The sequence below is a fragment of the Phocoena phocoena genome, chromosome 14 (assembly GCF_963924675.1).
Source record: "Phocoena phocoena chromosome 14, mPhoPho1.1, whole genome shotgun sequence".
NCBI classification, from domain to species: domain Eukaryota; kingdom Metazoa; phylum Chordata; class Mammalia; order Artiodactyla; family Phocoenidae; genus Phocoena; species Phocoena phocoena.
Window position 1 is genome coordinate 28,144,142 of NC_089232.1, and position 15,559 is coordinate 28,159,700.

The 15,559-nt window shown below is 57.1% G+C and overlaps 1 protein-coding gene across 1 annotated transcript; it reads left to right on the forward strand.

The window, feature by feature from the left end:
- The first annotated feature begins 958 nt into the window (after positions 1-958).
- Positions 959-10,365, forward strand: FBXO41 (F-box protein 41). Its single transcript, XM_065891448.1, has 12 exons — positions 959-1,854; positions 3,378-3,603; positions 4,109-4,182; positions 4,450-4,808; positions 5,589-5,830; positions 6,063-6,178; positions 6,299-6,451; positions 6,617-6,712; positions 8,127-8,245; positions 8,405-8,563; positions 10,056-10,171; positions 10,303-10,365. Exons 1-12 carry the CDS (start codon positions 959-961, stop codon positions 10,363-10,365), a joined length of 2,619 nt encoding a protein of 872 aa, XP_065747520.1.
- Positions 10,366-15,559: the final 5,194 nt, after the last annotated feature.

A 15,559-nucleotide genomic window follows, 5' to 3' on the forward strand; every position in this document is an offset into this window, starting at 1 on the left:
GGACAGAAGCAGGAACGGGAACAGTGACATACACAGGTATCATCAGGTGAGGTGACATCTTGGTCACTGCAACATGGTACCAGTAGTCCAGCTGGTCTAATGAGTGTGGTTTGCAAGACACGAAATAAGCATTTTTTTTTGAGATGTAATAAGCTAGTACATATAGTACACTAATCGTAAGTGTACATATGTGTAAACTGTATAACCTTACATATACACCTGTATAACCACCACTCATATCAAGATAGAGAGCATTTTCAGCCTTACATAAAGTTCCCTCCTGCCCCTGCCCAGTCTGTATAGGCCCCAGGGGTAAACTCTATTCTGACTTCTGTCGTCATCAATTTAGTCTGTTCTTGAACTCCCTATGTGTGGAATCCAGCAGTATGCAATCTAGTCTGGCTTCTTTCATGCAGCATAATATTAAATGGATTCACCCATGTCGTTGCATGTACCACTAGTTCCTTTTCTTATTGCTGGGTAACATCCCATTATGAATATAACACAATTTATCCATTCTACTGGTGATAGGCACTTCGGTTATGTCCAGGTTGTAACTATTATAAATAAAACTAATGCTTTCTTTTTCTTTCTTTCTTTCTTAGAGAATTCTCATTCTTTCTCACTCTCATACATGCACAGCCCTCACACAGGTACTGGAGCAGGCCAGTCCCTTCTGGGAGGTCTGGCCATTGGTCTCCCCTCGCCTCTCGCTTCTGGGCACGTGTTTTCTGGGGAAGTCAATTTTGTCATGGGTGGGGGATACGGGTTGGAGGTGGGGAGGATACCAACCTCCTAAGGCTTGCTCCCTCTCTTCTAGCCTCCTTGCCCCTGGCCGCCAGCGCCCTGAGTCTGCCTGACCCCTCAGGGGGGCTCGCCCGCAGCCCCCCATGAGCGCGCCCGGCTGACCCTCAGGGCGGCCGCGGTGGAGCCCGGGAGCCGCGGGTACGGCGGGACCATGGCCTCGCTGGACCTGCCCTACCGCTGCCCCCGCTGCGGGGAGCACAAGCGCTTCCGGAGCCTGTCGTCGCTGCGCGCGCACCTGGAGTACAGCCACACGTACGAGACGCTCTACATCCTCTCCAAGACCAACAGTATTTGCGACGGCGCCGCGGCGGCCGCGGCTGCCGCCGCCGCCGCCGCCTCCGGCTTCCCTCTGGCGCCTGAGCCTGCCGCCCTGCTGGCCGTGCCAGGCGCCCGGCGCGAGGTCTTCGAGAGCACGTCCTTCCAGGGCAAGGAGCAGGCGGCCGGGCCGTCCCCCGCGGCGCCACACCTGCTGCACCACCATCACCACCACGCGCCCCTCGCCCACTTCCCTGGCGACCTGGTGCCCGCCAGCCTGCCCTGCGAGGAGCTGGCTGAGCCGGGCCTCGTGCCCGCCGCCGCCGCGCGCTACGCGCTACGCGAGATCGAGATCCCTCTAGGGGAGCTATTCGCCCGCAAGTCCGTGGCCTCCTCGGCGTGCTCGACGCCGCCGCCCGGGCCTGGCCCCGGGCCCGCCTCTGCCTCGCCCGCGTCTCCCTCGCCCGCCGATGTGGCTTACGAAGAGGGCCTGGCTCGCCTTAAGATCCGCGCGCTGGAGAAGCTGGAGGTGGACCGACGGCTGGAGCGTCTGAGCGAGGAGGTGGAGCAGAAAATCGCGGGCCAGGTGGGCCGGCTTCAGGCCGAGCTGGAGCGCAAGGCGGCGGAGCTGGAGACTGCGCGGCAGGAGAGCGCGCGGCTGGGGCGCGAGAAGGAGGAGCTGGAGGAGCGCGCTTCCGAGCTCTCGCGCCAGGTGGACGTGAGTGTGGAGCTGCTGGCCTCGCTCAAGCAGGACCTGGTGCACAAGGAACAGGAGCTGAGCCGCAAGCAGCAGTGAGTGGCCCGAAGGGCCTTGTGGGTGGGTGTGTCCGCGAATGTTCCTGAGTAGGTGACCACGCGTGTCACTGTGCCGCCACCACCACTGTGAGTGTGGCTATGTATGTGCCCAAATTATATGGGCTCTGTGGCCACTAGCATGTAATGGTGGTGTGCGTGTGGCCAAGAGTGTCATGAAGGTGTGTGTTTAGGACTCTGAGTCCATGGCAGTGTGACCGCGTGTGTAAAGACGGTTTCTCTTCGTTATCTGACCTCCTACCAAGGCCAGTTCCTGATTGTGACACCAGATCGTTTTCCCTTTTGCCTACTCAAAGACATGGCTCAATTCTCCCTTCTCCCTTTGCCCCCGTCAGGTTTTCCCTATCTACTGTATCATTACTGAAAACATACAGACATACGGTCCTTTCTCCACTCTGCCTAACCCTATCTCCCCCTTAAGCTACCACCCCTTCTCTCCTCCTTACAGAAAAACTCCTTGAAAATATTGTTTCTACTCCTCATCTTCAATTTCTTTCCCCATTTTCTCTCTTGAACCCACTCTGATCAGTTGTCCACCTCCATCACTATCCTCCACGTCATAAATGACCTTCATGTTACCGAGGCCAAGTCATCATCTTACTTGGCCCATTGGCAGCATTTGACACAGCTGATCCTTGAAACGCCTCTTTAACTTGGCTTCTTAGACACTCTCCTTGGAATTACCGTCTCTCTTTCTATTGGCTTCTTTTCAGTCTTCTTTGCTGGCTTCTCCTCATTCCTCTGGTCTTTCAGTGTAGAATTATGAAGTACACAGATGTTATTTATTTGTCCCCATTGTGATATAAGCTCCATGGGGGGCAGGAATTTTTCTCTGCTTTGTTCACTGATGGGACACCCCAACACCTAGAATGGTGCCTGGCACCTAGAAGGTGCCTGTAAATGGTGAATGGATGCATGAACAACTGTGAATGCACTCGGGAGTAAATACTCACGTGACTGTTAAGTGTACTGTGTGTCCGTGCAACTCCTGGAGGTTGGTGCAACTATAAGTGTGCTTTTCTGAATCTGAGAATGTTTCTGAAAGTGTGTGTGTTTGAATGTGTTAGTAGGACTGTGCCTCAGACTGTGTGCCTGTGAATGAACGGGATACGAGTACGTGTACATGAGCGTGGGGGGCTGTCTGCTGGGCTACGTGGACTGTAAGTGTGTGCCCGTGAGTGTTTCTGGAGAAGGGAGGTGGCTGTGTGTGACTGAGCACGCCTGTGAGTATTTGTGGGGAGCAGCGGTGTCTGGTTGTGTGTTTGGGCCTGGGTTGGTGGGGTGTGCGTGTATGACTCGGAGCATGTGCTTGCATTTCTGTGTGTGCCGTTGTGTTGTGTGGGGCAGTGTTCCTGGGTGTGTTCTGTGGGTACCCACGTGACCACGAGCGGACCCTGCGGCCAGCTGTGCCCCTGTCTCTCCCTACCGCTCAGGGTCTCCTCCGGAGGGTGGGTGGGCAGCCAGGCCAAGGCACTGGGGTAAAGAGACTGCTCCGGGCCCAGGGAGGTGGTGCAGATTGACCAGTTCCTGAAGGAGACAGCGGCGCGGGAGGCCAGCGCCAAGCTGCGGCTGCAGCAGTTCATCGAGGAGCTCCTCGAGCGGGCCGACCGCGCTGAGCGGCAGCTGCAGGTCATCAGCAGCAGCTGTGGCAGTACTCCCAGTGCCAGCCTGGGCCGCGGAGGTGGGGGAAGTGGTGCTGGGCCCAGTACCCGGGGCCCAGGCAGGACGGTGAGTGCCCACCTGCCTTCCCTCCTCCACCTGCACACCTGACCCCATACAACCATGCCTCACACATGGCCTGACAACCCCCCACCCCGTGATGCTCCGTGCTTCCTTCTTTGGCTCTTCCCCATGAGCAGATTCCAGGCCTGAAGTTGGGGTCCAGGAATAGGGGAGCCCCTCTGACAGCAGACGTGCCAGCCCTGAGGCTGTAGTGAGATACCATCCAGCAACCCCAGTCCTCAGGCAGGGGTTTGCCTCTGCCCATCCCTGCAAATGAGAGCCCAGGAGCCACAAGCCGGGGTCTGGGGTGCTTGGTGGGTGTGGGGAGGGGGCTGGGGAGCCTGCCTCTCTGGGCTGTCTATCTGTCTACTTGTCCATCTTTCCCAACTGTTCTCCTTCTCTCTTCTCCACCCCCCCCTTCTCTCCATCTTGTACCCTGTTTCTCCTGTTCCTTCTCATCCTCTGGCCTCCTCTGCCCCCTGCCCTTCCCTCCCACTCTGGGGGCCCACAGCGAGAACACCACGCGGGCCTGGCCATGCCTAGCACGTATGCAGTGTCACGGCATGGCTCCTCTCCCAGCACAGGGTAAGCCGCGGGCCTGGCCCGCCCCACACAGCCCACCCTCCCCCTGGAAAGATCCACTGGCTCGCTGGCTGGCTGGCCCATCTGGGCCGTGGCTTCCCCTTCTCCCCCTGTCCTTCTCGGGTCACCTCTGTCTGGCTTTCCACACTCAGAGGGGACTCTTGGAAAGTAAGGTGGGTGGGTTGCCCTTGGCCAGTGGTGGGGTGGCATGGGGAGTTCAGGCAGGCCTAGGACCCCTTGCTCCTCACCACCTGGTCCACCCTACCCCAGGGCCTGCAGTCGCATCCCAGCTGCATCCCAGAGCTCGGGCTGCTATGACAGTGACAGTCTGGAGCTGCCCCGGCCAGAAGAGGGGGCCCCTGAGGACAGTGGCCCCGGGGGCTTGGGCACACGGGTCCAGGCTGCCAACGGCGGCTTGGAACGGGCCCAGCCCCCTCGCAGCTCAGGCCTGCGGCGCCAGGCCATCCAGAACTGGCAGCGCAGACCTCGCCAACACAGCACGGAGGGGGAGGAAGGTGACGTCTCGGATGTGGGCTCCCGAACCACCGAGTCAGAGGCTGAGGGCCCCTCGGATGCCCCCCGCCCTGGGCCTGCTATGGCTGGGCCGTTGAGCAGCTGCCGGCTCTCTGGTGAGTCTCAGGAGGGGGACTGAGAGGCCCGTCTTTCCATGGTGCTGGGCGCTCTCGGGACACAGGGCTGAGGCAGTAAATCTCCTGGGCTTCTGCACCGCCTTTCGCCTTGCCCCAGACTTACCACAATGAGAATGACAAACTCCCTCCCGCACAGGGCCCAGCAAGTTTGGAGCAGGAGCTACTGGGACAGGGCGGTGCTGTAGCACAGGGGCACTCAGGTTGGGTATTGCACAAGGATGCCACAGCTAAGGGGGTCCCTTCACATGACATTCACAGGAGAGGAGTTGAGTGTTCAAACTGAAGCCTGGGGACAGCAGGGCGAACCCTCTCCTGTATCCACACAAAGCCATGTGCATATGTGAGTGGGTCAGGGTCAGGAGGCTGGAGAGTTCAGGTCAGGGTGCATGGCTGTGCCTTGGTGACTGCTCTGGGCAACCTCTCGCCAGCATTCTGTTCACAGATGCAGGGTTTCTGTCCAAGCCCCTTCCTTCTCCAACCTTGACTCAGTCACCTCATCTGGGGGATGACTTTGGACTATGTGATGATATACGACCTTAAAAAGAAAGTTCCCTTGAGGAAGGGCCACCTTTTTCTAATTTGCACAATTAGGAATGAGGGTGATGCAGAGGAGGGGGAAGCAGAGGCCCTTTGTCCCTCCTCCCAAGTTGCTGGTCCCCTGGGATGGATCTGTCATGCCCATTCCTCCTGCGGCTCCTACCCTACCCCAGCTCCCCACCCATACCCCACACTGACCTTTGACCCCATGATATTGTGCAGCCCGCCCTGAGGGAGGCAGTGGGCGGGGTCGCCGAGCTGAGAGGGGCAGCCCCTCACGCTCCAATGAGGTCATCAGCCCGGAGATCCTCAAGATGCGAGCCGCCCTGTTCTGCATCTTCACCTACCTGGACACGCGCACACTGCTACATGCCGCCGAGGTCTGCCGGGACTGGCGCTTCGTGGCCCGCCACCCTGCCGTCTGGACACGGGTGCTGCTTGAGAATGCCCGCGTCTGTTCCAAGGTGCCTGTCCCTGCCTGCCGCCCTGCCCTCCCAGTCACCCTTGCTGTGAACCCACCTTTTTCCTGGCAGAGTCTGGCCCCGCAAGGTCTGGTCCTTGCAACCTTTTCAGCACCCCGGCTCCAACCTGACTCCCCGAAATGCTCTTGTGAGGCCTCCTATCCTGGGTCTGGTCCACTTCCAACCAACCAAACTCAGATCCCCTCATCCCCAGGTAACCCCTCTCTCCCTGCAGTTCTTGGCAATGCTGGCTCAGTGGTGCACCCAGGCGCACTCGCTGACACTGCAGAACCTGAAGCCCCGGCAGCGGGGCAAGAAGGAGAGCAAAGAGGAGTATGCCCGGAGTACCCGGTGAGGCCACGGTGGGTGGGTGGGGGTTGCTTCTGGGCTGCAGACCCAGAGTGATGTTGGGATGCTTCCCAGAGGAGGAGCTGGCCACAAACAGTGCCCTGACCTCTTGGCTATCCCCAGGGGCTGTCTAGAAGCAGGGCTAGAGTCTCTGCTAAAGGCAGCTGGGGGGAATCTGCTGATCCTGCGCATCTCCCACTGTCCCAACGTCCTCACTGACCGTTCGCTCTGGCTGGCCAGCTGCTACTGCCGCGCCCTGCAGGCTGTCACCTACAGGTGGGTCCACACTGCAAGGAGCAAGGCCTCGGGCCCCGGGGATCCCTGGGCTCTGCATACCCTTCCCCCAGGGCTCTCGGGCAAAGGGACCCAAGAGCTCTGTGGCCCAAGGGAAAGGAGCAGAGGCCCTCAGAGTTGGTGGCCCCCGCTTTGTCTTTTCAACAGAAGCGCCACAGACCCGGTGGGCCATGAGGTCATTTGGGCCCTGGGTGCAGGCTGCAGAGAGATTGTCTCCCTCCAGGTGGCGCCACTTCACCCCTGGTGAGCCCAGGCATGGGTGGGGAAGGGCAGGGTTGGGGCTGGGTGTGGGGTTGAGGACTGAGCAGATCTGGGCCCATTCCATATGCAGTTTGGGGTGACAGACTCACATTCATCAGTCTGTGTCTTTAGGCGACAGGAGCAGGGCTTCAGAATCAGACTTGGGATCATGTCCTGGCCGGCTAGCAGTGTGACTTTGGGCTACCCAGTCGTGCCTTAGTTTCTCAACTGTAAAGTGAAGGTGGTATTAGATCTGTCTATCTTATTAGGACTATAGCTGGCTCAAATGGGATGTGTGCATAAAGGCTGCAGAGCCCACAGTGGGCTATTTCCCACACTAGCTGGCGATAGCCAGGTTTGTTTGGCCCATGAAAGGCAGTTCAGGGAGGTCATTGTATAATGTACAAAAGAGCTGGTTTTCCGAGAATCCAGGGTGTGAGATCATTCATCGTTTTACTTGGAATTCCTCAAACATGCCAGGCTTTTTCACTCCCTGTGCCTGCCCTTCAAGCCCCTCTCCACGTGACACCTCCTTCCAGGTCCCCCAGTGTCCTGTCACTAACACCCTGGTAGCATTTGTCACTGCTCCCCTGTCTCCATTCCTCTGAGAGGAATGGCCCCTGCTGTAGTCCATTTTACAATAATTTCTCTATATTTCAGTCTACACTAGACTCATGTTTCTAAGGGCAGAGGCTGTGAATGTCCCTTTCTGTATCCCTGGTACTGAGCACGTGACAGATGGTGGGCGATTGTTAAGTGATGAAGTGTTCAGGGAAGGAGCAAGTGTGGTGTGAGTGGTGGGCAGGGCCCAGCGAGCAGTGAGTGTGGAAAGGAAGCTTTGGGCCAAGGTCAGAAGGCCTTGCCTAAGGGGTTTTAGATGTTTGCATTTTGTCTAGAAAGCACTGGGAAGCCACTGGGGGATTTTAGATCTTAAAAAACGGGATGACATCAGACTAGGAATGTTCTGTGTCATACCCCCCCCCACACTGCCCACCTCTTGGAGGCAGGGACCATGTCTCTGTGTCACCACTGTGTCCCCAGAGCCCAGCTCAATTGTTCTTGGTTGTGACAGGCACTTGCGAAGCTTCCGTTGAATGACTGAGTGAAAGGATATGGGAATGCGTGGCTGGCTGTCAGCAGCTGCTGGATGAACTGACAGGGAGACTGGTTGTATACTCAGATGAATATGGATGGTGGTCTGAACTGTGGGTTGAAGAGTTATTCAGGAATCAGAGTCTGCAGGTCTTGGCAGGAGGTGAGGGGGAGGAGTCAGGGAAGATCCCAGGTTTCTGACTTGAACAGCTGGGTGGTTGGTGGGGCCTCGCCTTTGAGGGGTGGGTCCTGACAGAGGAGCAGGCTCAGGGTATCATGCAGCCAGGGGCTTCCCTGACAGCCCTCCCTCCACCCTGTTCTCCAGCCAGCAGCCCACGCGCTTCAGTAACCGCTGCCTACAGATGATCGGTCGCTGTTGGCCCCACCTCCGGGCCCTGGGGGTCGGGGGTGCTGGCTGTGGGGTGCAGGGCCTGGCATCACTCGGTGAGTCTTTCCTTGGGACTGGGGTAGGGGGTGATGGGAAGCGGGCGTGGATGCAACACTGAAATCCCAGAGGGACTCGGGGCTGCAGCCTGGGTGGTGGCAGGAGGTGACCTGGGGTTGTTTGTCAGCAGGACCTTGCCTCTTCTTCCCTCTTCCTAGCGAGAAACTGCATGCGACTGCAGGTCCTGGAGCTGGACCACGTGTCGGAGATCACCCAGGAGGTGGCGGCTGAGGTCTGCCGGGAAGGCCTGAAGGGACTGGAGATGTTGGTGCTCACGGCCACCCCTGTCACCCCCAAGGCCCTGCTGCATTTCAACAGTGAGTGATGGGTAGCGTGGGGTGGGGTCCCAGTGTCGCCTCTTACCATGTCTTGTCAGCAAGTAGCATAACCGACTCCCTCTCGCTCCTAGTCAGCAAACACCAGCACTGGGGTCAGATTGACCAGGGTTCTAGTCCTGGCTTTGCCACCAGTGCCTTCTGAGGCCAGTGTGGCATTTAAGACCTGCCAGCATCTGACCCAAATGGTTCCATTCAGTGGATTTGTATTGCCCTGTGCTCTGTGCACGCTGGAGGCATGAGCTGTTCAGTACCATCTACCATCTACCCCCACACGAGCCTCCAGCCAAGGGCAAAGGCAGAACAGATGGGTTCTGGAACTGGCTGACCTAGGTCTCAGTTCTGGCTCTACTGATTGTTAGCTGTGTGACTTTGGGCAAATTACTGTTCTTCTCTTGGGTTCTGTATCTGCATCTTTTTTTTTTTTTTTTTTTTTTTGTGGTACGCGGGCCTCTCACTGTTGTGGCCTCTCTCGTTGCGGAGCACAGGCTCCGGACGCGCAGGCTCTGCGGCCATGGCTCACGGGCCCAGCCACTCCGCAGCATGTGGGATCCTCCCGGACCGGGGCACGAACCCGTGTCCCCTGCGTTGGCGGCCTCTCAACCACTGCGTCACCAGGGAAGCCCTGTATCCCCATCTTTTAAGCTGACTTCTAAACCGAATGAGTGGGAGGATTAATGAGATAATGTGTGTGAGCCCCCTAGAACAGTTCTCAGGGGGCTTACACACACACCTCCGCTGGCCCCTGCCTCCCTCCAGCCCCCACTCCCCTCCCAGTCATTCCTCCACCTTCATTAAGGACACAGGTACCCAGCTGGGGCTACACACGCCCAAGGGTAGACCATCATCAGGGACCATTTGGCCCCTGGCAGGACCTCACGTCCTGAGCACTGAAGGTTCCTCGACCTTCTTATCATCTCCAGGATCCTCTTCCCCCAATTCAGCCTCAGGGCCCCGCCCTGGACTGACCACCAGAACTAACTCCTTGGCCTCCAAAATCATAACCTTTAGAATCCTCTCAGCCTCCTGACCTTCTTGCTTCTCCTCCCCTGACTTCATGGCAACGTCCAGTCCCTTAAGCCCTCTGCTCCCCGCTTATTTGTTCCCTGCCTCCCCCCTTCCAGTGCTCCAGCTGAGATCCGTCATCCTAACCTCAGCCACTCCGTCCTTGTAATTCATTTCCACATGCCCAGACCAGAGCACAGCGGTCTCCTCTGCCAGGGAAGTTGCTAGAGCCCCTGCACAACTGGCTGTTGTCCACTCGTCCTCCCAGAGTCCACCACAGCCTCTGCTCTTTGACCTCACCCTCCACCTTCTCCCCTTGCCCAGTTGAGTCCGGGGCAGCATGGATCTGCTCCCAGTGCCTGGCACACGACTGTCTCTCAGAGGGTTCTGATTCTGTTAATTAGTAAAAGGAGAGAAGACAGCCCCATTGCCCAGATCAGGCATGGGCCCCCATCTTACCTTTTCCCAGGCATCTGCCGGAACCTCAAGTCCATTGTGGTCCAGATTGGGATTGCCGATTATTTCAAAGAGCCCAGCAGCCCTGAGGCCCAGAAGCTGTTTGAGGACATGGTGACAAAACTCCAGGTGAGCAGCTGTCTCTGAGGCTGCCCAAGACCCCCAGTGGCATCCCTAGGTTGGGGTTGGTGACCTGGGTATTTGAAGGGAGGGCTCCACCTGTCTGCCCTGAGGGGAACTAACGCAGGTTTGGTCTACAGGCCCTACGGCGGAGGCCCGGCTTCTCTAAGATCCTGCACATCAAGGTGGAAGGCGGCTGCTAACCCGGGTGGGGGGCGGCAGGGCCCCTGCCAGCCCCACACCAGGGCACTCTCTTTGGACCTCCAGAGGGACCCTGATTTGTACTAGACCTTTGGAGGCCTAGTGTTATCCCTGGCTTCCGGGGAGGGGTTGTCAGTCTCCTGTCCTGCTGGGACAGTGGAGCAAGAGGCCTGACCCTGAGCACTGCCTCTCCAGGGCAGGGGCTTGGACAGCTGTCCCCCGACTCCCACCCCAACCCCAGCTGAAGCAGCTTTCTGGGCCCAGTCAGCAAAGAGCTGAGTCCCACCAGCACTTGGTGTCATCGCCCTGAAGATCTGCAATAACCACCAGTGGCGCCTCGGCCGCTCGGGCTGCTGGGGCAGGGCTCCCCTTTGTGAGGCCCAGCCTCCTGGTCGGGAGCCTCTGTTAAGCTCCAGGCCAGAGGGTTGCTCCACAAGGCAGCTCGGACTTGGCAAGGAGGGCTCTTCTCTTTCCCCTGCCGTGTCCCAGCCTTCTGTGGGGCACCCCCTCCAGGCAGCCCGTTGGGGCTCTGGGTCCGTATTTTCCAGGGATAACCCTAGGGGTCTGGGGATGCGGCCAGCCGAAAGTGAGAGGTAGGGGTGCAGCGAGGTAGTGGGGTGGGCGTGGAAGGGCAAGACGTTCGTCCAGAACTTCTCCCCAGGACATCGAGACCACCCCACCAAGGTAGAGAAAACTTCACGTTTTTATTGCTGTAGAAAAGACAAGATTCCCTCCCAGCCACCACATACCCACGACACACCAGAACTAAATTCAGAGCTAAAAGGTGCATGTTTCTATAACTTCCACCAATCCCGAGTCTCTGGGAAACGGTGTCAGCAGTTCCTGTCCTCAAGGAATGTACTTCTAATCTGGGTGCTTGGGCAGGAATCTGATGGTCTTTGGGTTCCCAAGGCTGTGTGAGAGGGAATCACTAGGCTGCCCTCTGTGCTAGGGCATGGAGGAGTCCAGAAGGAGGGTGGTTTAGTTTGCTTCCTCATCTGGCTAGCTTGCTTAAAGATGTGGCTTTGGTAGGGAGCCAGACCCATGGGGCCAAGAATGAGGAAGAGCCCCCGCCTCACTGGACTTGCCTCCCTCCTCAATCTCCACTGGCCTCACAGGCTGAGGGCTGTGTTGGGGGTCTTCTGCCAGGGGCAGTGCTGGGACCTGAGCCAGAACCACTGACTTAAAATGCAAGTGGGGGCTTTCACTGACCCTTGCACGGTTCCCAGAGGGCTAGGTCCTGGCACTATGGCTCTAAAGACTCAGGTCTCCCCAGTTCCACCTCTCAGGACTCACACAGTGGCGCAAAGGCCGTGGGTCCTGCCGACCTTCATTCGGAAAGTTCTTTCAAACATTGATCTAGGTCCATCTTAGGGTTTCCTTCTCTCCTGTTACAGGGTGGGCTCTCAGCCCTAATCATTAGGCCACTGTTCCTGGCTGGGGCTGGGCTCCTCTAGTTTCTCAGTCCTTTCCAGGAACCCAACTTTCTGCCATAACCTGGCACGGACATCAGCCCTGCTCTGGGTTGGTTGCCCTGCAACGAGGCCTCCAGAGCTGGGAACCCCACAGGATCAGAAGTGTACCCAGCTCTCCTGGCTCCCCACTCAGCTGTGTCCTGGCTGTTTTCATTGTTGATGATTTTCCTCCCGTGGCTTGTTCGGGCCCTGCCCTTTGAAGACACCAAATACCAACGGTGGCATGTTGGCAACTCCTTGTCCAGTCCTGCATGAAGCCTTGTCTGTGTGGCATCCCCACCCCAGAGCAGCTAGTTCCATTGGCTCTTACCTCCCCAGCCCTGTCCCCAGGAGTCACGAAGGAGAAGCACAACTTTCCCCTGTTCTGGGGCCTGGAACGGAGGTGGAGGTCCACTCGGCCTGGTTGCCCTGGGTGCCCTGGGTGTGTCTGTTCTGCTTTGCCAGCTGCATCCTCCCTCCATAGCCCCTGCCCCCTGTGACCCTAGGATGTCTCCCGGACAAAGCACAAAGGGATGCCCTGCTTGGCCTGAGCCTGTCCTACTGAGGGGCTTTTTCTGCCCTAGGTAGCCTCCATCCCTGAATACAAGGCTTTGGGCAATTTCTCCCTGGGAAGATGCCTGCTGGAATGCCTGGCATCAGTTCTGGGAGAGGTCAGGGTGCACAGGCAGCAGGCTTGAGTGGGAGAAAGGTGGTGCTGAGAGGCCTGACGGTTGTCGTAGGTTCCTTCTGTGCAGTAGCGCTGGGCACCACCAGCACTGGGGCAGCAGAGTGAACAAGACTCCCTTCTCCTGCTGGTGGGAAGTTTGCCTCAAGTATGGCTGTTTCCAGGAAACCCACCAAGCCCCCCGCCCTGTATTTTCTAGCTGAGTGTGTAAGGGCTGTGTGGGGAGCATATTGCACAGGTCCATGGGAACGAGGGGTCACAGCCTATACCGCTGCACACCTGGAGCTGACAGACTCGCGTGCCCTGGCCTTCATATGTGCCCTGAGAACTGGCGGGTTTGCGGGCTCCCCACCAGCTTGACGCTATTTTTGCCTCTCCTCAGGGGGCTGAGTCCTGCTGCTGAGTGGAGAGCTTTTGTTCACTTCTCTGGCAAGCACACAGCTAGGGCTGAGGGTGGCGAACAGGGATGTGGAGGGCCTGGCCGTCCCTAGGAGCACCTTATCCTTCACTCACCCACAGGAGAGCCCTCTTCCACATCTCACACCTTGATGAGGTGCAAAAGAGGAGTATCTGTGAGAGCAAGCCAACACAGGCCCTGCTCCAGGGGTCCCAGCATGTGTAGAGGCCCCATGGGTGATGGCCACTTGGTGTCCTTACCACCTCTCCTTGCCAGCCCAGCGCCTGGGAGGCTTGGGGTATTTGGCTTGAGTGTATCATGCTTTATTCAGGCTGCCTCCGCACAGCACTGGCAGAGAACAAAGAAGATGCTGTATCTGCATCCCTGAGGGAGAGAAAGTGGGCTACCCAGAACCATGGCTTTTCACTGGCCAGGAGACCACCTAAGGACCAAGGCAGCTCATGTTTTCCTAGTCCCATGAGAGTGGAGTTTGAGCCAGTCCCTCAGCAATTGCTGGGGAAAAAAAAAAAAAAAAAGCGCCACCTCCTTCCCAAGGCCTGCTGCTCCAAGGTTTGACTCTGTCCTTTGCCATTGGGTCGCGCCTGTCCCCCTGGTCCTGGTCTCTAGTCCTCTGGGCTGCCGGTGGGGAGCTGCCCATGCCCCAGTCCCTCTTGGGCGCTAAGTTGAAGATCTTTCCAGAGGGACTATTGGTGCCAAAGACCCAGTTCCTGGTGGACTTGGGGTGAAAACAGGAGAGATGGTGATTGGGTGCAGGGCCCAAGTGCCCAGAGGAGTTAACTTATACCAGTGGGATCTGTCCCAGCCCATCAGTCCCTGATGAGTGTAACTTCCCTCCCCCAGGGGCCTGGCACTTCTCTTTTTACCCCTGGTGGCTGTGCTTTCTCACCCAGCCTTGTCCCAGGCCCCATTTCTGTATATATTGCTGTGTATTGTGTGTGTTATTTATTCCCGGACAAGTGTGTGCATCTACAGCCTTGCCTGAGGATAAGGTTTAGGATTGGGTGAAGATCAGAATACCAGGGCCAACTAAGGCAACCAGCTCCTAGTCTGACCCCAACCCCTTGGGACCCTGGCCAGTCCCAAGACTGCCCCGACAATCAGGCAGGCTTCCCCGCCACAAGTCCGAGCCTTGTCTGCCACTGCTGGCAGGGCCCCAGGCCTCAGCTTTGCCCTGGCAGGGGTCTCGCATGCAGAGGCAGACTCGCCTCATGGCTAGTGCCAGTAGGCCTGGCTCTAGTGAGCCCTGCTGGCGGGGACCTCCACAACTGGCCCCAGGCCCTGCGTTCCCTGCACAGCCAGGCTGCAGTGGGCCTGAGCTGTGAGAAGGGAGCTTCCCTCACCCCAAGCACATCAGGCAGAGGGGTGGAGAGCATTTTTTGGTTTTGTTCCCGAAGTGGCGCCAGTACCTCCAGCCCCCAGGGGGCCTTCCCTGGCCCCACTTTTCTGCCCCACCCAGGCATCACCATCCCAGCACTTTGCTCCACATCACCCATAGATGCCCTTTGCTGAATGTACCCGAGCGTATGTATTTAAAAGGACTCAAATGGGCATCAGAATTTGTGGCTCTGTATCCAATAAAAGATGGTGAAACTGGAATCATATCTGCCTCAGGGAAGTAAATGGTAGGTGGCCACATTTCCCAGTCTGTCACCAAACATTCCTTCAGCTGAAATGCACTGAGGTAGGAAGGAGGTGGATGATCTGAATGGCATCAGTGAGGTGAACTGAAGCATTAGGAAGACCTGTATCAGGACAGTAGACATCATTGCTGGAGGAAGGCCATGCAGGTTACTGACCGTGCCACAGCTTTCAGTGTGTGCAGGCAGATAAAGAGCCTCAGGGTGTCCCTTCTGGCTCTCAGCCAGGAGAAGCCATCTTTAAGGTCAACCCCAGCACAAATATAGCAGGAACAGCACACGCTTGCCCATCCCCTCACTGGCTTGGTAACCTTAGGATGCTCTGGCCGCCAATCCGACTTTGGCCTGATGGAGACCAGTTCCCCATCATGATCTGGCTCAACTTTCCCATTTTACAAAATGGGGCTGCCCCACTGATTTAATTACTCAGGTCTTGAAACATTTAAAATCAGAAAAAAGAACAGGTGTTTAGGCTTAAACTGTGTGTGGCTCTAGCATCAAACAAGTAGACAATTTATCCCCACAACTCTGAGTCAGCTATTACCGTTATACAGGTAGAACGGCTGAAAAAAATTTACTTACAGACCATCAAGTTAGGAGGGATGCCAAACTCCGAAGTCTGGACCTGCCACCACCCCCATTCTGCTTTTGAGTTCATCTGACTTGGCTGGAACTCAAGAGATTTTTTAAAAAATCACTTCCCAGATTCAGGGAGCAGAAGCTTCCTATTAATTACAGGTAGCTGCAGGCCAACTCTCAGAACTAGCAATAAACAAGGAGGCAGTTAGACCGCCAATTTTATCCGTGCTGGCTGTTCTAAACTTCCTCTGGTCAGAAGACAGCAGAAAGGACCACTGGTGGCTGAAGTGAGAAGACCGGGTGGCTCCTTCAGCCTCCTCCTCAATGGACTTACTTCTAAGAAGTCACAAGAGTTTAGAAAGGATCTGTCCTCTCCGAAACATTCCTCCGAAAGCCCTCAAACCTCAAGGTCTTGAAAAAGAG

Bases quoted from the DNA above. Each gene is read 5' to 3' on its own strand.
- FBXO41 (XM_065891448.1), top strand. From the start codon at position 959: ATGGCCTCGCTGGACCTGCCCTACCGCTGCCCCCGCTGCGGGGAGCAC. The intron at 1,855-3,377 runs GTGAGTGGCCCG...CTCCGGGCCCAG, and splicing joins GAGCTGAGCCGCAAGCAGCA to GGAGGTGGTGCAGATTGACC. The intron at 6,179-6,298 runs GTGAGGCCACGG...GGCTATCCCCAG, and splicing joins GAGTATGCCCGGAGTACCCG to GGGCTGTCTAGAAGCAGGGC.